This window comes from Myotis yumanensis, unplaced genomic scaffold, assembly GCF_028538775.1.
Source record: "Myotis yumanensis isolate MYYU_CA2020_CCGP unplaced genomic scaffold, mMyoYum1.0.hap1 SCAF_18, whole genome shotgun sequence".
NCBI lineage: Eukaryota > Metazoa > Chordata > Mammalia > Chiroptera > Vespertilionidae > Myotis > Myotis yumanensis.
The window spans coordinates 3,021,604-3,046,290 of record NW_027223769.1 but is presented as its reverse complement, the minus strand read 5'-3'; the positions used below and the strand labels follow the sequence as shown (position 1 = coordinate 3,046,290).

General features: G+C 52.9%; 2 protein-coding genes across 3 annotated transcripts; both read right to left on the bottom strand.

Moving 5' to 3' along the window:
- Positions 1-1,016: 1,016 nt before the first annotated feature.
- TGFB1 (transforming growth factor beta 1) lies at positions 1,017-16,028 on the bottom strand. Its single transcript, XM_070399012.1, has 7 exons — positions 14,784-16,028; positions 11,784-11,944; positions 10,025-10,142; positions 8,345-8,422; positions 8,049-8,196; positions 2,490-2,643; positions 1,017-2,073 (listed from the first exon to the last, which is right to left on the bottom strand). Exons 1-7 carry the CDS (start codon positions 15,142-15,144, stop codon positions 1,915-1,917), a joined length of 1,179 nt encoding a protein of 392 aa, XP_070255113.1. The 5' UTR covers positions 15,145-16,028; the 3' UTR covers positions 1,017-1,914.
- A 506-nt stretch (positions 16,029-16,534) lies between these two features.
- On the bottom strand, positions 16,535-22,209 carry B9D2 (B9 domain containing 2). Of its 2 annotated transcripts, none has more exons than XM_070397761.1 (4): positions 22,005-22,209; positions 21,549-21,640; positions 19,245-19,370; positions 16,535-17,123 (listed from the first exon to the last, which is right to left on the bottom strand). In XM_070397761.1, the coding sequence occupies exons 2-4, from the start codon at positions 21,634-21,636 to the stop codon at positions 16,810-16,812; spliced, it is 528 nt and encodes a 175-aa protein (XP_070253862.1). In that variant the 5' UTR covers positions 21,637-21,640; positions 22,005-22,209; the 3' UTR covers positions 16,535-16,809. The 2 variants fall into 2 exon arrangements, with proteins under 2 accessions (XP_070253862.1, XP_070253860.1); XM_070397759.1 differs by having other exon boundaries at positions 22,065-22,207.
- Between the last annotated feature and the right edge of the window lie 2,478 nt (positions 22,210-24,687).

Sequence of the window (24,687 nt, the reverse complement as noted above, 5' to 3'; positions counted from 1 at the left end):
TGTAATGGGTGTCACATGTGGGCTGTGCCTGCTGCCAGGTGTCCTGTAGGAGTTCTAGTGTGTTCATTGTGGGACACTATCCATGCTTCAACCCCTGTATGTATGAATGAGTGTGTGCACACGTGTGTGCACACGTGTGCCACATCCTCAGGGGCCGCAGTGACTTCCATGTCACTGTGTCCTTTCATAGGAGGCCAGTGACAATGGCTGCATTTCCTTGAATAGTGAACTCCTCCTGCCCCCACACTACTCAGCCCTCGTGGCTCCCAGACCTGTGGCAGGTGGAATAACCACATTGCTACCCTAGGCTGGGCTGGTAGGATCCCAAGGCCCACTCATTCAGACCTAGTGCTGCCCAAACCTCCCCCTCCCCCGGGGCACCTCTGGGCAAAGCAGTAGTTCAGGGCCTGGGACCTGGGAAGGAGGGTAGGAAACAGATGAGGGAATTGAAACCTGGGAGGAGGAGAGGAAACCAAGATGCCGGAGAAAGAGGAAGCAAGGGAGAATTCACAAGCAAGACCACAGCAGAGGGGAAGAAACAAAGCCCAGAGGGAACCCACCCGGCTCAGGGTACCAGCCCCTCTCACCTGAACCCCTGTTCTTCCTGCAGTCGCCTACGGCTCCATTCAGTCCACTCTCAACCATCAGCCAAAGGGATCGCTAAGCACCGAAGTCAAATCATATCCCATCTCTATACAGAATCTTGTCATGGCTCCCATCACCCCCCAGGTACAGATTCTCACAGGTTCCCACCTCCCCCAGGGCTGACGTGCTCTGGCACGCAGTACCAGTGCAGAGACCCTTAACTGCCGCTGCCTGGTTTGAGTGCCAGCTCTGCTGCTTGTGAGCTAACAAGTAACCTCTCTGTGCCACAATATTCCCATCTGTAAGGTGGTCTCTATTGCAGGAGTTGGCAAGATTTTTCTATAAAGAGCCCAATAGCAAAGACTTTTGACTTTGCATACAGTTTCTTCTCGACTTCGCCCTTGTAGCACTAAAACAGCCAGAGACATGGCTGTGCTCCAATAAAACTTTATTTACAGAAACAGGCAGCAGGTCAGAATTTGCCTGCAGGCTGTAGTTTGCCAACCCCTGCTCTGCTGCGCTGTGGGGAGAATGCAGTGAGCTGGTAGATTCATACCTGGCATGGAGGATTATCACTCTCTGGCCTATGGGTGTTACCATCTGACTCAGCTCCCAACACCCTTCCCCTTGGCCCTCCTTTCCAACCACACTGGCCTTGTCCCTCCCTCCCTCACCCCAAGTTTATCCTCACTTCCAGGCCTTGCCTTCTGTCCTTCCCAGAACACTCTCCCTCTTCCTCCCCTAAGCTGCCTTCAGGTCCCAAAAGCTACCTCCTCCAAGAAATCCTCCCTGTCCCATCTCACACTCCATCCTGCTTTCCTGCCTTCATGCCATTTACAAAGTCTGTCTCTTCCCGGGAAAGTAGGTTCCTGGTGGGCAGGAACGATTCTCTTAACCTCTCTGGTCTTGAGTTTCCTCACCTTTAAAGTGGGCGTTATAAGAACCCCCAGAGCTTGTTACGGTGAGTGAGTTGATTAACATAAGCACTTAGAACAAGGCCCAAAGTGCTCAATAAATAAATGTAGTGCTTGCCAGGAGTACCTGGAACATAAGAAGAGCTTGGTAAGTGGTAGGAGGGGCAAATGAAAAGTGAAGAGAGACAGGAGGCGGCAGATGGAGCGGGAGTCCAGGAACATCGGTAGAGACCCTGTCAGCCAACGACACCGAGACCCCAGTCCTCTCTCCACCTTTAATGGGCCCCGAGGTGGGCTTGGCCGGGAGAAGGGGGGGTCGGGGGGCGGTGTCCTTAAATACAGCCCAGCGCAACGGGCAGGGGGAAGGGGAGGCGGGGCCGGGCCTGCCGGGGGCGGGGCGGGAGGGGTAGGGGGCTCAGCTGCACTTGCAGGAGCGCACGATCATGTTGGACAGCTGCTCCACCTTGGGCTTGCGGCCCACGTAGTACACAATAGGCAGGGGCTCCAGCGCCTGCGGCACGCAGCAGGGCGCCGCCGACGCGCCGGGGTTGTGCTGGTTGTATAGGGCCAGGACCTGCGGGCGGATGGGTGGGGTCAGGGCAGGGGTCAGATTGCTCCCCTCTCCCTACACCTCTTCTCACCCTTAGGGCTCAATCTCTGCCGCTCATTTCCCAATCTTGATTTGTGTCTCAATCATTCTTCCTCCTTCCATCTTCTTGTCTCTGTGTATCAACCTGTGCCTTCCTGCCTTTTTCATTCTGTCTCATCTCTCGGTTTCTCTTTCTCCTTCCAAGCTACTCCGTCCCGTGGGTCTCCTCATACGCCTCGTCTCTAACTGTGCAGACCGGTCTCCAGCTTCTCTCCATCTCTTTATCACCCTCTCCTCCAGTCTCTCTGTCTCTATTTCTCCTTTCGGCACTTCATCTCTGCGGGTACCTCTCTCCCTCCCCTCCCTTGGTCCCTGCTATCGCCAGCCCTGGCCAGACGCACCTTGCTGTATTGCGTTTCCAGGCTCCAAATGTAGGGGCAGGGCCCCAGGCAGAAGTTGGCGTGGTAGCCCTTGGGCTCGTGGATCCATTTCCAGCCCAGATCCTTTCGGAAGTCGATGTAGAGCTGCCGCACGCAGCAGTTTTTCTCCGTGGAGCTGCGGGCGGGACACAGGTGAGGAATCCAGGTCAGGTCGACAGAGGGGCCTGCAAGGGCTAGCCATGCCCCTGTGTGTGTGTGTGTGTGTGTGTGTGTGTGTGTGTGTGTGTGTGTTTGCACCATCTCCATCTTGGTCTCCCTTGCACCCACTGTGATAACAACAGCCAACAGTTATAATACTGATGATCGCCAGCACTGATAAAGCACTTCCTCCAGTCAAGCACTGTGCTAAGAGCAACATAATAAACAGGGTCTCGTGCAGTGCTCAAACAAGCCTGTAGGAAGCCAGTGGCCATCCACACAGACGGCTAAATAAATCATGGCACATCCATACACTAGAACATAAAACAGTGCAGCTCCATGTGTACTGGTACATTCTACATGTGCAACAAATGTTTACTGAATTAGTGTGTGCTGCCCTGGGATCTACAGGGACTCAGTACAAACAAAACAGACAGAAACCCCTGTCCTCTAGGGCCAAATGCTAGAGACTGTCATGTTGCTCTTCTCTGAACATGGCCCCGCTTCACTAAGGACAAATGCCAGAAATCCTCACCATGAACCACAAGGCACTACTGGATTTGGCTAATCTCAATTCCCTCTCCATTTTCACTCTACTCCAGTCATACTAGTGTCCTCACTGTTCCTCAAACAGTCCTACCTCAGGGCCTTTGCACTTGCTGTTGTCTCTGCCTGGCTTGCTGTTCACACAAATTTCTGCTCCAGCTTATTTCTTTACTTCCTTTAATTATATGCTTAAATGTCCTTCACTCAGGGAGCCTCAATCCTAGAACACTGCCTGGCATGCAGTGGGTGCTCAATAAATAGTTAAACAAATTAATGTCATCTCTTTTTTTTTTTCTTTTTTTTTTAACTAATTTCAGAGAGGACGGGAGAAGGAGACATAGAAACATCAATGATGAGAGAGAATCACTGATCAGCTGCCTCCTGCATACCCCCTACTGGAGATCGAGCCCACAACCTTAAACAGAACCGAACCTGGGACCCTTCAGTCTGCAGGCCGATGCTCTATCCACTGAGCCAAACCAGCCAGGGCTAATGCCATCTCTTTAGAGAGTCCTTCCTGGACCATCCTACCCAAAACACCAATCCAAAAGACAGTTCCATTCAGTGTAACTACAGCATGGCAGGTATGCAAGGAAATCTGAAAATGTCTGTGTCCGAAGTGGGACAAAATCTTAAAACCTGTGGGAGCTGAATAAGAGTTCATTATACTATCCTGGTCGCTTTTATATACATTTGAAATTTTCATAATAAAAATCAGGATAGGAAAAATACTCTCCAGTATCTCTTTCTGTCTCTTTCATTTGCTTTATTTTCCTTCTTAGAACTTTTAGCTACCTGCTCTTTTATTTGATATTGATTTATCTGTTCATTATCTGCCTTCCTCTGAGGACAGGACTTTTTGTCTGTTTTCTCTCCCAATGTATCCCTAGTGCCTACAACAGTGCCTGGCACACTGTAGGTACTCTGCAAATATTGGATGTATGAATTAATTGTTCAATGGGTTAGGTTTTTAAAAAGCACATTGGAGCCCTGGCTGGTTTTGCTCAGTGGATAGAATGTTGGCCTACAGACTGAAGGATCCCAGGTTCAATTCCAGTCAAGGGCACATGCCCGGGTTGTGGGCTCGATCTCCAGGAGGGGACATGCAGGAGGCAGCTGATCAATGATTCTCTCTCATCATTAATGTTTCTATCTTTCTTTCCCTTTCCCTTCCTCTCCGAAATCAATAAAAAAAAATTTTTTTAAAGCACATTGGAGAATAGTCGTGTATAAGATACTACCATCCTGGATTTATGATCTCTGTGCCATGTTCAGATCCGAAGGCCAGTCCTCCCAAGTTGGGGCCCAGACTTCTGTTTGTTTGAAAGGACCTGGGCACTAAATGTGCAGACCCCTGGGACCATGGCTGAGATGGACAGAGAGCTTGGCTAAAAAGCTTGACTCATGGGCAGACAAGATCTTTATATTCCATGTTTATAACATGTGAAAGAAGCACTATGCAAAGCTACAGGTACTGTATGGTCCAAATTCTGTTTGGCATAAAGCAACTGGAAGGAAATTTATTGAAATGTGATGGTGATATTTTGTATGTGGTATAATGAGTAATATCTTTTATATTTATATTTCTATGGCATTTATATTTAGTATGATGGACAATATTCTTTATCCTTTCCAAATTCTTAAGAGTGGATATGTGTTACTTCTAGAATCTGGAAAGAAAATGTAGTCCCTTCACTCCCCTCAAATATAAGACTATAATTTGGACAAAATAAATTAATATATGGCTATATGTAAGTGTCTCATGCAGATACTCTTTGGAAGGAGACACACATATAATAAAAGTGGCTGCCTCTTCAGTGAGAGGTTGAGGGTTAGAGCTGGAGGGTCTCTGAGATCCTTTCTAGGTTTGGTCCATGTGCATGTATTTACCTATTCAAATAGTAATCAATAGAGAATTCATCAATTCACTTCAAAACCCCGCGAGGCAGGCCTTATTATTATTCCCATTTGAAGGATGAAAAACTGAGCCTCAGAGAAGGATGTTGCCTGCTCACATATAGTATGTAAGGGGTGGAGCTTGAGGCCAGGTTCACAGCTGACTCTATGCCACCCCAGAGCTTGTGGCCTCATCTGCCCAGTACAACCATGTCAGCTTGAGCAGAGGGCAAAGGAGTGATGACACAGGATCTCCTGGGGCAAGGCCTTTCCACAAGCCACAGAGCCCTAAGAAGGGAGGCAGGGAACGGAGACCCCTGAGCTCTGCTGGTCCCTCCACAGTCTGGTTAGGACTCAGTTTCCCCATCAAAGATGGGGCAATGTTGGATCAAATAAAGTGTTGATAACCTGAGGGCCTAAGAGGTATCAGGAAGTCTGTGTATGGGCTCAGGAAGTCTATGTATGGGCCCCAAACCACATGCACGGAGATGTGTATGTATGCACATACTTCTGGGAGGAATGGTGCCTGGCTTCTGGCTTCTCAGTGGGGTCCTGGACTCACAAAAGTGGAAGAGTCACTGTCCAGAATAATCTTTACTTTGTGTTCCAAATCTGACGGGTTCTAAGGGCTAAGATTTGAAGAGTCTGTGATTCTATTACCCAACTCAGCCATTCTCCATGTGAGGTCCCAGGATAAGCAGCAATATCACCAGGAACTAATGGGGAATGCAAATTCTCAGGCCCCAGACCTCCTGAACCAGAAACTGGGGGGTGGGAGGTGAGGGCTAGCAGGCCAGATTTAACAAGCTCTCCAAGTGGCCCTGAGGCACTTACACTTCAGGACCTGCTGCATTCTGGGCCCTGTTATACACGCAGTTAAGGCCCTTACAAAGCTCTCTCATTCAGTCAGCCCATTAGGACCCAACAGGGCCTGATGAGTAAAAGAAACCCAGGGCCCCACATGGATGCTGGATGCTGGGGAAGGAATGGTCAGGGAAGCTTCCCAGTGGAGATGGTGATTGAGCTAAGGACAAGAAGATGGTGTTTGAACCTCAAACATACACAAAAGCAGAGAATATTATATTGAACCCTCATATCTCCATCACCCAGCTTCAACATTTAGCAAGTCATGACCAACCTCACTATATCTCTACCCCTACCACTTCCTCTCCCCAATATCACCCCACCCATAAATATTTCTATATGTATCTCCAAGAAATTCAGGGCTATTTTAAAACATAACCACAATACCACATAAGAAAAATTAATTCCTTGATATTATCAGATATCTAGTTAGAGTTCACATTTCCCCAACTGTCTCATAAACATTTTTTTTTTAGTCTGCACAAATTAAGATCCAAATAAGGTTTACGCATTGCTCTTGGTTGATGTATCTCTTAAGATTGTTTTTTTAAGTCTACAGAACCATTCTTTATTTCCCACCCTTGCATTGTATGTGTTGAAGAAACTAAGTTTTCCCACAATCTAGATGTTGCTGACTGTATGCCTGTGGTGGTGTTTGTTTAACATGCTACACTATCCCTATATTTCTAGAAAATTGGAAGTTGGATCTACTATCTTGATCAACTTCAGATTCAATTTTTTTTTTTTTTTTTTTTTTTTTGCAAGACTTCCTAGGTGATATTGTGTCCCTCTCAATGGAGGCTTACATGGCTGGCTGCCTTTCTTTGTAATGTTATTAGCTTTTGGCACTCAAGACCTCATCTGTCCATTCATTCACAGAGTTGCTGGGCTGAGGGTAGGATCTGCAAGGAACTTGGGAGAAGAGCTGACTTCCCAGCTGGGGACTAGCACATGACAAAGCCCCAGAGGCACCATCAAAATATTAGGCAGAGGCCAGGCCGGAGTAGCTCAGTGGTTGAGCGTCTACCTATGAACCAAGAGGTCAGGGTTGCAGGCTCGATCCCCAGTAGGGTGCATGCAGGAGGCAGCTGCTCAAGGATTCTCTCTCATCATGGATGTTTCTATCTCTCTCTCTTTCTCCCTTCCCCTCTGAAATCAATAAAAATATATATATTTAAATATATATATCTATATTTTAATTTATTAAGCAAGGGAGGGGCAGGATCATATTATAATTCTAAATTCACAACATTCTAACTCTGAATTTTAACATTTTACAAGTCCAAGTTTTCAACTTTCTTGGACTGCAGTACGCCAGCACCTCAAGACACTCACACTCCAACATCATTTCCAACTTTCTAGGAGTTCCACATTCCAACTCTCGAGGATCTTGGCATTCTTGAATTCCAATATTTCAATACCGCATTCCAACATTCCAAAGTTCTGAGCCCATCATCACTCAAGAGGGCCAAGCTGCCACTGTCTAGATCCCAGCCTTCATAGAATGCAGCATGCTAACACCAAGCCCCAGTACTCTAGGGTGCCCATATTCTGGCTTTCTCCAGATCCCATTTGTGAATCCTAACATTTTAACACAGGATTTTATCCTTCTGAGCCCCAGATTCGAGGACTGCAATCTGCCAGCACTGGAGACGCCAATCTGTCAATAAACAGGAATCCAACAAGGGCAACCTTCCAATTCTGAATTCCCAAATTCTAGGATCCCAACACTCTTTGAGTCCAACAGTGTTAGATTTCAATAACTAACACTGAATTCTAGCATCCTAGAATCCGAACACTCTAGGATCTCAACCTGCCAGTAATGTCAAAGACTGAATCCCCACATTCTTGGTGTTCAACATTCTAATAGCCTCTGATTCCCACACACCCGCAAGAAAACAACCTGATCTCAACATTCTAGGACTCCCAGGTCACACATCCCTGCATCTAGGACTCAAACCTCATCCCCTGAGTTTTCCAGGCTGAAGGAGATACTAGCCCAAGTATAGTGCCAGCCAGGTGCCCACCCTGCAGCACCTGGTCAGGCCTCCCAGGCTGGAAGGCCTCAGTTTTCACCTGAAGCAGTAGTTGGTGTCCAGGGCTCGGCGGTGTCGGGGGCTGTGCAGGTGCTGGGCTCTCTCCAGCGGGGTGGCCATGAGAAGCAGGAAGGGCCGGTTCATGCCATGAATGGTGGCGAGGTCACCCCGGCGGCCCATACTGATTCCTGTTTTAGTTTGGGAGTCGGGGTGAGGGGTGGGGAGACAAACACACACTCTTAGGTGGTGAGTGGGGGATGGGCAGGGAGAGGAGGACACACACACACACACACACACACACTGCACATGGCACCAGGACAGAAGGGTGGGCCTCACCGTTGATTTCCACATGGAGATTGTTATCTTTGCTGTCACAGGAGCAATGGGCACTGAGGCGAAAGCCGTGGATTTCGCCTGTGAGAGTGAGGAGAGGGGAGCCAGTGTGAGGGTGTGGCTCACCCAGCCCCTGGGGGAGAAGGCAGGAAGGCTCAAACCCAGCTGCCCTCTCACTGCAGCCTCTTGACCCTGTTACTGCAGCTCTCTGCCTTGCTGCCTCTCCCTCCACCTTCAGGTCTCAGTTCAAATGTCACCTCCTCCAAGAGGCCCTGCTGGATGCAGGCCCCACTCCCACGATGACACCACTTTAACTTTCTCCATAGCCCTGACCCTCTGGGTCCTTTGTATTTGGCTATTTATTTCCCTCATTGTTCTCAGTGGAGAGCAGGATGCATGGGGGCAGGGATCCTTGCTTTCTTGTTCCCTGCAGGACCTGGCCCACAATGATAAAAACAAACTTCTACTGAGTGCAGGAGGGCACACTGCGTGCCAGGCATGTTCTGAACACTCTGTGGGCATTATCTCCTTTAACCCTCACCACAGCCACCCATTTTCCAGAAGAGGATGCCCAGGCAACACAGAAAGGAGGTGACCTGCCCCAAGTGGGAAAAGGCAGGGCTGGGAGAAAGGCTTCTTGAATGAATGGGTGGATTTTCTAAGCTCCCACTATGTGCTGGACCCTGTACTGGGTGCTCTGGGCTCAAATAATGACCAAGATAGGCCTTTGTCCAGTGGCCCCAGACACTCCTCCCAATGCCCACATGCTCCCTAACCCCCATCTTTTCATCTGGCCAAACCACCATTTATGCCATGAGTCTCAACACATTCACCCTTAACCTCGGGAAGCCCCCTGGACCACCTCCTCCAGATGGATTTGCTTATCTGCTCTGGGCTCCCCTCTTCTGGCCCTGATCATTCTAGTCATCACTGCCTGCTAGGGCTTTGGCAAGACTTCCTAGGTGCCTGGAAGTAATGGTGAGGACAACGCCTAGAAGTCTGCTTGGTTACCACTGTCTCCCTTGCACCACCACCCAGGGCCCGGCACAGTGCAGGCACCTACTAGCATTTACTGAATGGAAGCATGAGTAAGAGGGATATTAGGAAGGGAGATGTGGACACTGTGGGCTCAGCTGGGACAGGACAGAGGCCATCTTCTTCTCGACAGATTGGATGTGCCAGGCTCTCCCCGGAATAAAGGCCTTTGCATATCCTGTCCCTCTGCCTCCAACAGTCTTGCCCTCCTTCTTTCCTGGGCTGGTTCCACTCATCCCCCAGACATTGGCTCTGCTGTCCAGGAAGCCCTCCTTGATCCCAGACTGTGCAGCCACCTCCTCTGGGCTCCCCATTCCAAGCCTGCCCACTCTGGGTCATTACTACTTGATTTACAGGTCTTTCATCCTCTTCCCCCACCCCAACAATGGATCATGAGCTCTGTGAGGGCAAGGATGGAGTTGTTTTTATCACTACTGTGTCCCCAGAATCACCCAGCACAGGTCCCGGAGCTCAGGAAATGGATCAAGCCATTAATCACTCAGGTTTGAGTGTCTGGGAGGAGGGCCAGGTCCCGGCTCTTTGGCACCAACATAGGGCCGGGGGGGTGGGGGTGCTAGGCAGAGTAGTTGCAGGACAATGGGGTCGATCCCATTGCAAAACAGGGTGGGGCAAACAAGTGGTCCTCACCTTTGTAGTTCAGCCACTGCCGCACGACTGTAGTGACCTCAAAGGACAGCCATTCAGGCGTGTCGCCGGAATCCAGCACCTGGTTGCTGAGGTAGCGCCAGGAATTGTTGCTGTATTTCTGGGGGATGACGAATAGAAAGACAGAGATGGTGGGTAGATGCTGCCATGCACCTCCACGTCCACTGCCTGCACCCCCACCCCATCTGCTCCTCTAAATGGGCCTTCAGACAGTCCCATGGACAGTCCCCTCCCAGACACCCATGCCCTGGGGGCCCACAGGAACCACCTGTGCCACAGTGAGCTCCAGCCTGGGGGTCACGGCACCTGAGCTGCTCAGCCTCGGGCCCTGATCCTCTGGAGCCAAGGAAATTCTTTTCTCTCTCTCGGCTTCAGTTTCCTTGCTGGTGAAATGGCAGGCCCCTTTGAGCTTGGACAGCCCACTGCTCAGATTTCCCTGCAGACATCCTGGGCTTCACTCAGCGTACATTTCCGCACATTTGACACCCTGCATTCTGAGCCTATCACTTTCTAGGGGCTTATGTTAGAAGTCATTCTCTAACTCCAGGGTTTGACAGCATCCCAAGAATGACAGTCAATGAGCCCAAGAAGTTCTAAGACAGTGGTTCTCAACTTCTGGCCCTTTAAATACAATTCCTCATGTTGTGACCCAACCATAAAATTATTTTCGTTGCACCTTCATAACTGTAATGTTGCTACTGTTATGAATCGTAATGTAAATATCTGATATGCAGGATGGTCTTAGGCGACCCCTGTGAAAGGGCCGTTCGACCGCCAAAGGGGTCTCGACCCACAGGTTGAGAACCGTTGATCTGAGAGACTAATGTTCCACAAGTCCAGGAGTTTGACATGCCATAAACCTAGCCTCTGCAGACACTCCTGTGGAATGATCCCTGGTTCTGGACAGAATGCTCCAGGAGTAGCAGCATAAAGTTGGGGTCTCTAGATGCCAAGAAGTTAACATGAGACAAAGTTCCCTCTACCATCTACTATCACAACTAAAGTTCCATATGACGTGGATTCTGGGCCACTTGACCTTCTAGAGAACCACCTCTCCCAGAGGCCCCAATCTTCCTGAAGATTCCAAATTTCTAGAACAGAGCTATCCAGGAGACCCCTCCGTGACAGCAGAAATGTTCTTTATCTGTGGTGTCCCAAATAGCTGCTAACCACATGTGACTATGGCTGCTTGAAATATGGCCAGTGGGACTGAAGAATTGAATTTTTTTAAAAATATATTTTATTGATTTTTTACAGAGAGAAAGGGAGAAGGATAGAGAGTTAGAAACATTGATGAGAGAGAAACATCAATCAGCTGCCTCCTGCACATCTCCTACTGGGGATGTGCCCGCAACCAAGGTACATGCCCTTGACCGGAATCGAACCTGGGACCCTTCAGTCCGCAGGCCGACGCTCTATCCACTGAGCCAAACCGGTCAGGGCTGAATTTTTGTTTTTAATTGTTAAAAACTTAAATGGCCATATGTAACTAGTGGCTTCCCTATGGATCAGAGCAGGTCCAGAACCCTGAACTGTTCTACAGATTTCAACTTTCAAGATACCTGCGTTCTAGAATCCAATTGCTAAGATTCCAGCCTTCTACGTGGTTAACATTCTAGGGTGCTAGGAGTCTGACATTTTAAAGAGCCCTATGATTCCACGGCCTCTGTCTTTCACGGTCTGTCTGTGTGGCCCTTGCAGTCACCCATGGCCCAGTGGCCCACCTGGCCCATGCCCCCACCTGGTACAGCTCCACGTGTTGCTCCACTTTCAACTTGTGCCTCTGCAGGCGCAGCTCGGCCCGGAAGAGCAAGTGGGGTTCAGGCACTGCTTCCCTGAGATCCGACGTGTTGAAGAACATATATATGCTGTGTGCGTTGTGCTTGAATTTCTTATAGATTTCTAGGCAGAAGGAGTGGAGAAGGGGGATGTCAGGGGTGTGGCAGTGGCAGGGGAGCTGATGCACCCCAAGTGTGAAGAGCATGGGCTCCAGAGCTGACAGCCTGGGTTGGAGTCCGACCCTGACCTTGGATGAGTGGCTTGCTCTCTCTGGGTTCATTTCCTCCTCTCTAAAACCCTTCTCTTCCATCATCGGTCAAGTGCCCACTCAATACAGGCTGGCACCAAAGGTGTCTGCTTTATTTGCTCAGATCTTCCCAGTACTTGGAGCCTCAAATGCAAGTTCCATGGCAGTGTAGGGTCAAGGGCATTTGGAGCAGGCCATGCCTCTGCTGCCTTGAGCTCTGTGACCTTGGCAAGTCCCATCCCTTCTTGGAGCCTCAGTTTCCTGCTATTCTTTGGAAAATGGCAACCACATCAAGCTCCCTGCCTTCCACCCCAGGGTCTCCTAACTGAAGTGCTGGTGTAACTCTGAGCAAGTCAGTTCCTGTGCCAGAATCTCACCTGTGACACAAGGATGGCTGCAGGAGGAGAGTGTGAAGTGAGATGAGGCAGATGAAGCACATGGCACAGAGTCTGCACACAATAGTCACCCTAATGTGTGTGTTAAAGAGCTCACTATTTGCCAGCTGCTATTCAAAGCATTTTGCATTTAAACATCACAACAATCCCATGAGGAAGATACTATTATTATACCCATTCTCTAGGTAGTAACACAGAGGCACAAAGAGATCAAGTAATTTGCCCCAAAGTCACATAGCTAGGAAGCTGCAGAATGGGGATTCAAACTCAAGCAGACAGCTTCCAGAGACAACCCCTAAGCTAATGTGATATTATTATTGTTATTATCAATTGCTTCCTCCCTCAGCTGGTTAGAAAAGGCAAAGTTCATTCTAGGTAGGAATGGCCTGGGAGTGGGGAGAAAATTAGCAGGTGTGTTCTAGGCTAGGACAAGTTTGGGGTTGAGGTTGAGGGAACTCCTGGATAAACGGGAGCATCTGCTTTAGGCCTCTGCAGTGGGGAGGTAAACACAGAGACAGGCTCTGAGAAATGTCAGAGGAAATCCCTTCTGTGGGCCCCCATCCTCTACTCATCCCCACTCTAGCCAGGCCAGTCCTGCCTCCTGCAAATAAGCACTATCTTGGCCCAGGGGTTACTCAGCAACCCCCAGAGGAAGGGAGACAGATAGGGAGGGAGAGAGAGAGAGAGAAAGGGCAGGGATCCACAGAGGGAGGGAGGGAGAGACCACGGAGACCAGGGACCAGACCGGGAGCGGTTGGAGGAGGTGTGGAGAAGTAGAGGCAGGAGATGGAGACTAATGAAGATGAGGGCCAGATGGATACACACACACACACACACACACACACACACACACACACACACTCGGAGAAGGACACTGGGTTTGGGAGCCAGAGGGAGAGGATTGAAGGTATCATTGTTAAATCTCTACAAAAAAGGTGAAGCGATTACGGAAAAGGTGAGGCGGATCTGTGAGGGGGATGGGCGTCATTTGGCTGGAGCCACAATTGGGCAAAAGAATGGGCTGGGGACCCACAAATCCAGCGCCCACGAGGGAAGGTGAAAGCAGGGGAACCGCCCCAAGTCGCAGGGCCACTTGGGACCCCTGCGTCCCCGCGTGGGCGCCGACGGGGCGGGCCCACGGTAGCCCCGCCCGGAACTGGGGTGAAGAGGGCGGGAGGCGCCGTCGCCGCCGCGAGGGCGGGGACCGGACCTGCCTCATCTCGCCCCAGGCTCCGCGCGCGATCCCCACCCCCCGGGGCACGGGAAGGAAAGGGAAGAGGGCGGGCGGGCGAGGCGGCCGGACGCTGGGGTTTCCCCAGCCTCGCGGGGAGGAACTGACACTGTGGGGTCTAGACTCTCAGCCTTTAGCTCTGTGGGGTCCTCGCCCCCTCCGGACGCGCAGCTCCTCCCCCCGCGCGTGGCACCCACGTGGGACCTCCTCACCCCGACCTTGCAGATCGCACCTACCCACCTCTCCCGCTGCGCTCGACTCCTCGCTCAGCCCGCTCCCTTCCAGCCCGCAGCTCTGGGGCTCGCGCGCCCAAGGGCCCCATTTATCTCTCCTTCACCCGCACCCCCGTCCGCCTTTCCCACGCCTGTCTCCCCGCCTCTGTAACACTCCTTCCCGCGACCCCGTCTTCTAGGTTTCCTGGGGGCTCGCTTCCTCGCTGGCCTCCTCCTCGCACGTCCATCTGCGGAACCCGCAGGGCTCCTCCCCGCGCATCCCTGGCAGCCCCTCCCTCGCGCCCCTTCCTTCCCCGGATTCTCACCCTCACCGCCCCGCTCTCTGCACCCCCTATCCCCGCTCCCTGCACCCTCCGCAAGCGGGCCCACTCCGTTCCTCAGAACCTCCAAAGGGCCTTAATGTTGAGGCTGGGCTTCTTTCTGAGGGCACCGGGGAGCTCATCTTCGCCTAGCTTCTCTGTCCTTGACTTTTCCCACCTCAGGACCCCTGAGCTCCGCATCAGCTCTCCCCACTGCCTCCCCCAGCCCCAAAGCGGCTCCCTCCCTGCAGCCCCCACCGCAAGACCCCCGACTCCAGGGCAGCCCGGAGGCGAAGTCTTTTTCTACCTCCCCCCATGTTCTCTCCCACGAGGGGACTCCCCCGCGACCCCTGATGTCCCTGTCGCCTCCAGAAGAGGTCCACTCCGCTCACTGTCTCCTCCTCTCAAGACCAGGCACCTGGTGGGTAGGAAACTCAACCCATTTATTCTCGGGGGAGGAGGGGGGCCTCCAGCGTTCCCGGGCCCCCCAGGTCCTCTTCCTCCAGCCAGCTTCCTCCCCGACCCCAGCGTGCCGGCGCCCCCCGCTCTGAGCTCACCGTGGTTGTTGTCCACCGTCAGCACGCGGGTCAACTCCTTGGCGTAGTAGTCCGCCTCGGGCTCGGGCTCGGGCTCCGCGCTCTCCCCGGCCACCCGGTCGCGGGTGCTGTTGTAAAGGGCCATCACGGCCTCCGGCAGCGGGCCGGGCGGCACCTCCCCCGGGCTCGGGGCCTCGGTGAGACGCAGCTTGGACAGGATCTGGCCGCGGATGGCCTCAATGCGCTTCCGCTTCACCAGCTCCATGTCGATGGTCTTGCAGGTGGACAGTCCGGCGGCCGGCCGGCCAGGCGTCAGCACTAGTAGCCACAGCAGCGGCAGCGGCAGCAGCAGCGGCAGCAGCCGCAGCCCGGAGGGCGGCATGGGGGAGGCTGCGCCCCCCGGCACTGCGGAGAGCGCGGGCCGGGCTGCTGTGGGGAAAAGGAGGCCCCGCTCCCGCTGGGGCTGGGGGTGGGGGTCTCCCGACGAAAGGTAGGAGAGTCAGAGGGTGAAGGGGGGGCGGGGGGGCAGAGGTGAGGTCCCAGAGAGCAGGGAGTCCTGGTGAGCGGCTGCTGGTTGTCCTACGGAAAAACCCGAGATGGAGCGATCTCGTACCAGAGGTGGGTGGTCTTGAACAGGGGAGCGGAGACAGGTCAGAGGTTCTGCCTCGATCCCGGAGGACAAGGGCTCTTGGACGTGGGGGCTCGGGAGAGAGGCTGGGGGTGGGGAGCGTGCAGGGGGTGCGCCCAAGGTCTTGGGTCAAGTCTTCGCGGTGGTCGGGTTAGCGTTTCCTGAGGGCTGGTCCGGAGTGGGGTGCCTGAGGGACGCCGGGGGCGGGGGGCGGGGGGGCAGGGAGGGAGCAAGCGTCCGAGGCAGCGAGGCGATCTGGGATCCCCGAGTCCTGTCTCCTCGCTGGGCAGCGTCGCGCCAAGCGGTCCCCGCGCCTGCGGCTCCCAGCGGCAGCGGAAAAGTCTCAAAACTTTTTTCCTCTTCTACCAGCTCGTCCCTCCTCCCGCTCCTCCTCCCCCCCCTCCCCACGGCGGCGGCGGCGGCGGCGGGGGCGGCTCGTCTCAGACTCTGGGGCCTCGGGGCCGCTCCTTCCTCCGCTCCCGGCGGGTGGCTCCGAGCCGGGGGGGTGCCCCTAAGGGGGCGTCCCCCCTGCCCCCGGCCGGGGCCTAGCTGTCTGGTGGATCCGCCGCGGGAGGAGGGAGTGGGGCGGCCCGGGGCGCGAAGGGCGGCGGCAGCGAGGGCAGCGAGGACCGGCTAGAGTGGCGGGGGGTTTTGAAGCCGCCCCAGCCCCACCCAGGAAGCGCTCGGGGCGGGGGCGGCCCCGGGGGAGGGCAATAGGGGGGGCCTGGCCACCGTCCTCAGCTCGCGTGGGCGGGCTCCGAGGGGGGTCCCTTAAGCCACCCGGGAGGGGGCGGGCACCCCGGCCCCGCCCCAAGCAGGGTGCTGCCTCCTGGTGGCTGACAGCTAGCAAAGCGGATGCGTGTGGCTAGGATGGCTATTCGGGATTGCGGGGATGGGGGGCGGGGGTGACGGAGAGAACGAAGACCTGGCGGGGAGGGCTCAGTCGGAGGATAGGGACCCAGAGTACAAGGGATCCGAAGAGGGGACCCAGAATGGAGAGAGTGGGAGACTGGGGCAGAGAGGCCCAGGGACACAGAGAAGGAAACCCCCCAAAGAGAGGGGTCATAAGGAGGCACCCAGAGTTTAAGGCAAAGATGGGGCACGGCCAGCTGACAGGTCAGGAGTTCAGGAAGGCACCCACACCTGTCAGAACTGTTCTTTATTTAGCACTTCCATGTGTGAGGCAGCCTCTTCTCCCCAAACCCCTGGGACCCACATACTTGCTGCCCCCATTTCACAGATGGGAAAATGGACTTCGGAGGGAGAGGTACTGGGCTTGCAGTGCTGGCCAGACAGAAGCTGCCCCAGGCCTCGGCTGGGTAGGGTAAGGCAGTCTCCAGAGCCCGCGTTTCTGACCACTGCACCATCCTGCCCCTTACGGGTGCCCAGGGGTGTGGATGGGCCGAGGAGGCAGGTGCCTCAGCATTCCACGCCATAGCGGTCAAAGTGGCGCAGCAACAGGCCCAGGTCCAGGTGCACGGTGCCACCAGCGGCTGTATGCAGGCGATAGCGGTCGGCCCCACTGTAGATGGCATCCCCATGCAGCAGCTGAGGCCCACCCCCCACGAAGGCCCGTGCCAGCTGCTCCCGCCAGCTGCCCAAAGGCCGCCATGTGGGACAGTCCAGCTGGTGGGTGCCTGGACTGCTGGGCACGTGACAAAAGCCATAGCCGGCAAGCTGGCAGCGGCCGAAGCTATCCTGGGACCACACCTGGAAATGAAGTCGGGGCCAGCCTGCAAGACAGGAGAGAGGGATGGTGCAGCCGGTCTCTCTCTGGGCTCAGTCCTCTTCCCTGGCGTCTGCCCCAGCCTCCTCTCTGGACTCCCACTCCCACACAACGGCCAAATGGATATTTCTGAATCCATATCCCTCCCCTGCTCAAAACCCTTTCATGGCTCCCCAGTGCCTTCAGAATAAAACCCAACCTCAACACCCAAGGCCCTTGAGATCAGGCCTCTGCTGATCCCCTCTCTTGTCCATGTTCCACAGGTGAGCGAGCACCTTGAGCCTTGTCCTAGACCTCTCCCCCATTCCCACCCTGTCCTCTCTGGGTTCAGGGACTTCTTGTCCCCTCCAGTTCACCTTCCTCCTGGCATCTGGAAGCATCTTTCTCTTCCCACCGGTCCCCAAGTGTCCTAAGAATACAGCTCAGCTCCTCAGCCTGGCCGGCAAAGCCTTGGAGACCCAGCCTCATTTTACTCTCCTTTCTGAGCCCCTCTGTGGTAGGCCCTGTTCTACAAGCTGGGGACACAGAGGTGAACAGAACAGATCAAAATTCCTGCCCTAGTGTAGCTGACATCCTAGACAACGAGCATAGTAAATAAGCAAATTATAGGGTATGTCAGATGGTGATAACTGCTCTGGAGAAAAATAAAGCTAGGTGGGGTGGGGGTGGGGTGCAGTTTTAGAAAGGGGATGATCACGAAAGGCTTCACTAAGAAGGGGCCATGTAAGTGAATGTTTAAAGGAGGGAAGGGAGTGGGCCATGGAGACATCTAGGGAAGAGCATGCCCAGCAGAGGGAACAACGCGTGAAAAGGCCCTGGTTGGGAGCTGCCTGGTGGGACCAGTGGAGAACGTGGGGTCTGAAGAGTGAAAGGACAGCCTGCCTCACCCTCCAACCCATCACCCACAAGCAGCCAGAAGGGTCTTTTAGAAGCAAAATTTGACTTGTCAGTCACCTGCTGTGGCTCCCCAGTGCCCTCAGGGGATGGCCGCAGCTCAGTGGCCTGGGATTCAAGGCCCTGCATGGCCTGTCCCCTGCCACCTCACCCCTGCAGTCCTCCTGCTCTCCCTCCATCCTCCAAATGCCCTAGCTCACTTTACCCTTTGGGCTTTCCCTCTTCCTTCCCTCTGCCTTATTAGCTCCCACTGGTCTCTCACAGCATCTCAAACATCCCCTCTTCCAGGAAGCCCTCCCTGAACTCCCTGGCAGTCAGGAGCCTCCTCTTGGCTCCCATAGTCCCCAGAACTCCCCGTCCCACCCCTGCCTACTCTGGGCTATCACTGTCTGGGAACAGCTCTGCCTTCCCATGGGATGGTGAACCCTGTGAGGACAGGGCTAGGAGCTGTCTCCGTCACCGACACCTCCCCGGCATCACTCGTCACAGGGCATGTCCTCAGTAACTATTATTTATATTGTTGAAATATATGGCATATTTACCTAGGCTATTTCCTGGAATTCACTCCTCTCCAATGACCCAAATTTTCCACCAGAAAAGATTTTCTGATACCCTTCCTCCCCCGCAAACTCATTTTTCCTCTGAACAGCAGAGGAGCCCTGCCTGGGGACAGCCACCAGCCCTCCCTCCCTCCCTCTCATAAATCCTCCAGCTTCCTCTTGATGGAAGACTCTCTTGGTTTCTCTCTTTGAAAGCCATCCCTCCTCTCCCCTTGGTCCCCACCTTCCCCTCTTCCCGTCACCCCTGGCCTCTGACACACTCTAGAGCAGGGGTGGGCAAACTTTTTGACTCGAGGGCCACAATGGGTTCTTAAACTGGACCGGAGGGCCGGAACAAAAGCATGGATGGAGTGTTTGTGTGAACTAATATAAATTCAAAGTAAACATCATTACATAAAAGGGTACGGTCTTTTTTTTTTAGTTTTATTCATTTCAAACGGGCCGAATCCGGCCCGAGGGCCGTAGTTTGCCCACGGCTGCTCTAGAGCCAGCCATAGGAGGCCTCAGCTCAGTCTCTCCAGGGCCAGGCCTGGCCAGGAAAGGGACCCAAAGGGCGAGGAAGCAGGGACAGGAGTTGGTGTTCTCAGTCCCATGGAGTGTTGCTAACCACCCCCCCACCCCACCCCCCTACCCCATCCCCTCAGCCTGGCGCAGGGCCGAGCACGAGAACCCACCTTGGAGGCCTTTGGTGGCAAAGTGCAGGTCAATGGGGTGGGACCAGTAGGCCATGTCCCCTATTTGGGGGGTGTCCACCTGTGTTTGGCCCTCCCGTACGCCAGACAGGAGCTTCCATGCCGCCCCTACAATGAGAGCCAGGACACTAATGAGGCAGGGAAGGGTGGGAGGCAGGCATCAGGAAGGATATGCCAATGTGGCTGTGAGACCGTTTCTTCTAGCGCTGGGGGACAGGGGGTACAAAGTGTGGGCTCTGGGGCCAAAGGGCTGGGTTCAGATCCTGGCATGACTTCTTCCTGCCTGCACACACTTGGGCAAGTTACCTTTTCCTGCCTCAGTCTCCCAATCTGTCAAGTGGGTGTAATAATGCATTCCTTGTCATTTTGTGAGCACATTAAATGAGCTAATACACACAAAGCACTTAGAACAGTGCCTGGGGTGTAGTAAGTGCTGGATCAGTGTTGGGTATCGTTTTGTCACTATTCTCACACTGCATTTAGAGGCCTGGTCCAAGGACTAAGATGGGACCAAGGGTGCCCTTCGACAAAAAGCATGAACGCACTGTGAAAGGCACATAATCAGACCGGTCCTACTGAGGGTGATAATAATAGCAAAAACGCACCGATTGCTTACCGAATGCCAGACCCTGTGCTAAGCACTTTAGTGATGAATCCATTTAATCCGCCCTCTAGGACTTTTAATCCCACCCCACCCCCAGTCTACACTCTCCCCTTTATTTTATTTTATTTTATTTTTTTAAATATATTTTATTGATTTTTTACAGAGAGGAAGGGAGAGAGATAGAGAGTTAGAAACATCGATGAGAGAGACATCGATCAGCTGCCTCCTGCACATCTCCTACCAGGGATGTGCCCGCAACCCAGGTACATGCCCTTGACCGGAATCGAACCTGGGACCCTTCAGTCCGCAGGCTGACGCTCTATCCACTGAGCCAAACCGGTTTCGGCTCCCCTTTATCTGACTGCCTCTGAGCTCGCTGCTGGATTAACTGCCCCTCCCCAACAGCCCCCTGAACTGTTGAGTTACTGTTCTCTCTGACTCAGGCAAGGAAAGCACCAGGCCTTGAGTCCGGCTTTACACATACAATCTATCCCACTTTACAGATGAGGAAACTGAGGCTCAGAGAAGGGACAGCACCTGCCCAGGGTCACAGGGCAGATGGGGCCCAGACTGGAAACCAAGTCTGACTCCAGAGCTGCCTCTTCATGTGCTCAGCTGGAGGACCACAATTTCCCAGGGAATCTCAACCACCACCAAGGACCTGGGGCCTGCAGAGATAAGGATAGCAGTAGCCACACTCGTTTCATGTGCATTTATCTGTTGGGCAGCATACCCAGAGCTTTACAAACAAGACCCCATCCAATTTTTACATGAGCTGGGTAAACACTTACTGAACACTTACTAGGCCAGGTCCTCTCCTAAATGCTTTTGTTATTCATTTAGTTCGCACAATCACCCCATGAGGTAAGTATTGTTATTATTACCATTGTATAGACAGGGAAACTGAGGCAAAGACAAGTGCCCAAAGTCACATAATTAATAAACAACTGGTTTTGAACCCAGGCAGTTTGTGTTCTTAACCTCAATATGTGCTGCCTCTCAGCTATTAGCTTTTCAGTCTAGGAAACTGGGACTCAGAGAGGTTAAGTTCACAGGCCCCACTTTAACAGATGGGAGAGTTAGTGTTTGAGCCCAGATCTGGTGGCCCTGACCATTACACTACCACCACACTATTCTGCCTCCCATGGGAGACATGCACACTGGGGCCTCTGAGGTCCTCCCTGGGCCATATGGATGGGCTTGGATGATTACCAGAACAGGTTCCTCCCTTCTCACAGAGAATTATGCACAAGAGGGTGGCCTTTCCTCTGTAAATCTGGAATGGAAACTTCCATTTTACAGTGAGAACTCAATAAATGGAGACTGTTAAGCAAAGAATTAAGACAGGGGAGGGACCCAGGACACCCCTAGGACAGTGAATGAAGTCCAAACCATGGGGTTAAGGCTGTCTAGTGTTCTGAGGATTGGGAGTGTGTGTGTGGGGTCTAGCTTATAGCCCCATATCCTTAGGGGCTGTGTGTTCAGAGCAGGAGCCAGAGCCCCCAGAGATGGCATGGAAAGGGATAAGACGGGAGCATGAGACACATGGACACAGTATGGTCAGGGCCAGGAGTCCTGAGAGCCGATGGGAGATGGGGCTCAGAGGCGGGGCCAGGGGGTCAAGGAAGGAGGTGGAGCCTCTAGGCTGGTATTCAGTGGGGAATGAGCCAGGTCGGGAATACCTGTGTGGACGCCCCACTTGCAGAAGAGGCTACTTTCCGAGAAGCCGGTGGCCCCTACGATCTGCCCGATCACGTGCACTTCAGCCATAGCCCTAGGAGGGTAAAAACAGAGTCACAGCCCTGTGAGGTCAGTGTACTGTTATTTCCACCTGACAGATGAGGAAACTGAGGCCAAAAGGAACAGTACTAGGATGGCAGAGTAGTTTCGCCAAACCACTGAGTGTGGGGTCTTAACACGATCCTAAATGCTTCTCCAGGGGAGCCCGGAAAATAGAGGGGAGGAGGGCCGGGCTGAAGAGAAGGCACCTAACTCTACAACTTCCAGCTCACAGCAGAGGGAAGCCCCGCCCAGGGCCAGTGGCTCCGCCCCCACCAGCGCAAAGGCTCCAACTCCGCATGCGTCCTAAGAGCTGGCGCAAAGCCCCGCCTCCAGGCGTACGCATGCGCTATGCCTACTTCAGAACCGCTAACAGGAGGCGCGAAAGCGGCTTCGGGACTGGAGTTGATGGGCCTGACCTGTCCCTCTCTCCACCGGCGCTGCCTTCCCGCCTGGCTCGCGCTCTCCCGCGATCTTCCCGGCAGGGAGAGACCCGCGGCGCCGCGATCCCTCCCAGGCCGCGACCGCCTTCGTCCTCCCGGGTGGTTGCTGAGGCAACAGCAGCCTCCTCCCCTGGCCTCGCACCCGCCCTGCGGGTCGCTAATTGGCCCTCGCTGTCTTCGGGGGCGGGGCCAAACTCTGATGGACGTTCTCGCCCTTCGCGCTCTCCATTTTGGGAAAAGGGTCTGTCCAGCCGCTGGGGGCGTGGCCGGGCAGCCGCCATCTGAAGCGCGGCTGAGGCAGTCTGAGCGCCGACTGTTTCTCCCAGCTGCCCTCTTAGCAAAATCACCCATTGATGCCTCGCGACCCCCAAATCTCCCCTCAACGGGGACCACAAACCAGAGGTGTGAGCCAGAACCAAGGGGGACTCTCAGCAGAGTGCATCCTCTTGCCTCATAACTAGAAAAAAATCCTTCCTCATTCACAGATACCCAAGAAGCGGGGAGGGGTTTTCCTTCCTTTATTTTTAGAGTTCCCCGGGCTTCGTGGGACTGATGATCCAACTTCCTTCTCAGAAAAACTGCGCAGCTCTTCACGGTGCTGATTCTGAGCGAGGATGGGCGTGGGGGATGGGTGTGAGAAATGGGGAACTGAGGCCTTTTTATCTGCAGAAAATCCGATTCTAGAAACTGGACTCCGCCAGTAACTTGTCTTGTGACCGCGTGGCTCTGGGTTTCAGTTTGCTCATCCGTGTAATGGGCACAAGGAGAGGGACTGAGTCAGAGGCCCTCGCACGTCTGACTTCGCGGAGCGGAGCCTGCGTCCCCTCCGCTCCAGCCCAGGCTGGGCGCCCGCAGGGCTGGAAATGGGGCTACAAAAGCTGGTCACCCACTCCAAGTTATGGGGGGGGGGGGGGGGGCACATTTCAGTAGGATAAGGTTTATGGAAATGAATAATTCAATAGGATATTGCACTGATAAGTATACTTGAAAGCTACCCTGTATTGAGTTATTTCTTTGTACCAGTCCCCCGGAAACGGATGGTTTTGCATCTCTTTTAATCCTCACAGACATCCCGACAGGTAGGTAATATTATCAGCTTTATTTAAAATGAAGAAATTGGAGCAAAATTATTTGCCTTAAGCAAACTGATCATAGCTCTGCCTGACCCTGTCTCTACACTTTCTGTTCTTAGCCTCTCTGCTCAAGGAACAGGGAGGCTGTGTGTGGGTGTCACCCGCATGCTGTCACTTCTCACATCCAACCAGTTATCGAGTCCTGTCAATGCTCCTTCTTAAATATTTTTAATTAAAATATTTATTTATTTATCTTTACAGAGAGAGAGGAAGAGGGGGGGGAGAGAAATATCGATTTGTTGTTCACTTATTAATGCATTCATTGGTTGATTTTGAAGCATGGTAGCAACCATCTCAGGTAAAAATTGCTGTTTAATATTTTAAACCCCCCCCCCCCAAAAAAAATATTTTAACCCTGCTGTTCTGGCTTCTGTACTTATCTGCTTGCTAAAATAATAGAAAAGTTATTTTGATTTTCTGAACTTATATAAATCATCCCATTCAATTGAATACTCCATTGATTGTGGATTGAATACCCCATTGATTGTGGTTTTACTGGTCTTTCAAAACACATTCCCCTGCACCTAGAGACCAGGACAGCACAATTACTTTAAATTGCTTCAGTGGCTCCAGAAAATGTGTTTCCGTTGACTCAGTGGTCTCAAGACCTGAAACTATAATTAATCTTTGTAGATAACTAACTTGCTCAATCTAGTTTCTGTAACAAACTGCATTTTGCAAACCAGGTTCCTCATTCCAAACCTCAAGATGTAATCAATACCTTTGTGATATTTGCCTATATAAGTCTGATGCTTCGGCCACTGGGCACTGCGAGATTTGGAGCCGCTTCTCCCTTGCAGTCGCCGGCTTTATTGATTAAATGACTCATTGATTTGATCTTTCGTCCCGTGTGTTACTCGTGGGGTACATTACAACAATTTCTGTGTGTGCCCGGATGGGGATAGAACCCACAAGCAACCTTGGCATATTAGGGTGATGCTCTAACCAACTGAGCAACCGGGCCACGGCCTTAAATATTTTTTCTTCAATTGGTTTCTTCTATTGGTTGATATTAGTGATTAAGAAAAACTCCCCAGTTTGACTGCCTGGATTTCAGTCTTGGCTCTTCCCCTTCTGTGTGACCTACAATACCTCAGTTTCCTCATCTGTGAGAATGAATGATGGTACCCACCTTGTTGGATTATTGTCAGGAGTCAATGGATGTATGAAGCTGTTTTAAAATATGTTCACAGTTTCTTTGAAACTCATCCTTTCACCAGGTGGAGCCTGATTCCTCTCTCCTTGGGTATAGGCTGCACTAGGTAAGTAGCTTCTAACCAATAGAATGTGGCAGAAGTGTTGCTAAGTGGCTTCCAAAGCCAAGCCCTAAAAAGCATCCACCTTGATCTTGCTCTTGGATAGTTTACTTTGAGAGAGGTAGCCATCATGATGTAACAACAGTAAAGCCGGCATGGGGAGACCAAATGAGGAAGAACTGAGGCATCCTGCCAACAGCCAGCACCATG

Excerpts from the sequence above, each read along its gene's own strand:
- B9D2 (XM_070397761.1), bottom strand. The coding sequence starts at position 21,636 with ATGGCTGAAGTGCACGTGATCGGGCAGATCGTAGGGGCCACCGGCTTC. Across the intron at positions 19,371-21,548 it reads CAAGTGGGGCGTCCACACAG|GGGCGGCATGGAAGCTCCTG; the intron begins GTATTCCCGACC and ends CTCTCATTGTAG. Across the intron at positions 17,124-19,244 it reads TGCCACCAAAGGCCTCCAAG|GCTGGCCCCGACTTCATTTC; the intron begins GTGGGTTCTCGT and ends CCTGTCTTGCAG.
- TGFB1 (XM_070399012.1), bottom strand. The coding sequence starts at position 15,144 with ATGCCGCCCTCCGGGCTGCGGCTGCTGCCGCTGCTGCTGCCGCTGCCG. Across the intron at positions 10,143-11,783 it reads AACACGTGGAGCTGTACCAG|AAATACAGCAACAATTCCTG; the intron begins GTGGGGGCATGG and ends GTCATCCCCCAG. Across the intron at positions 8,423-10,024 it reads GCAGTGGCTGAACTACAAAG|GCGAAATCCACGGCTTTCGC; the intron begins GTGAGGACCACT and ends TCACTCTCACAG.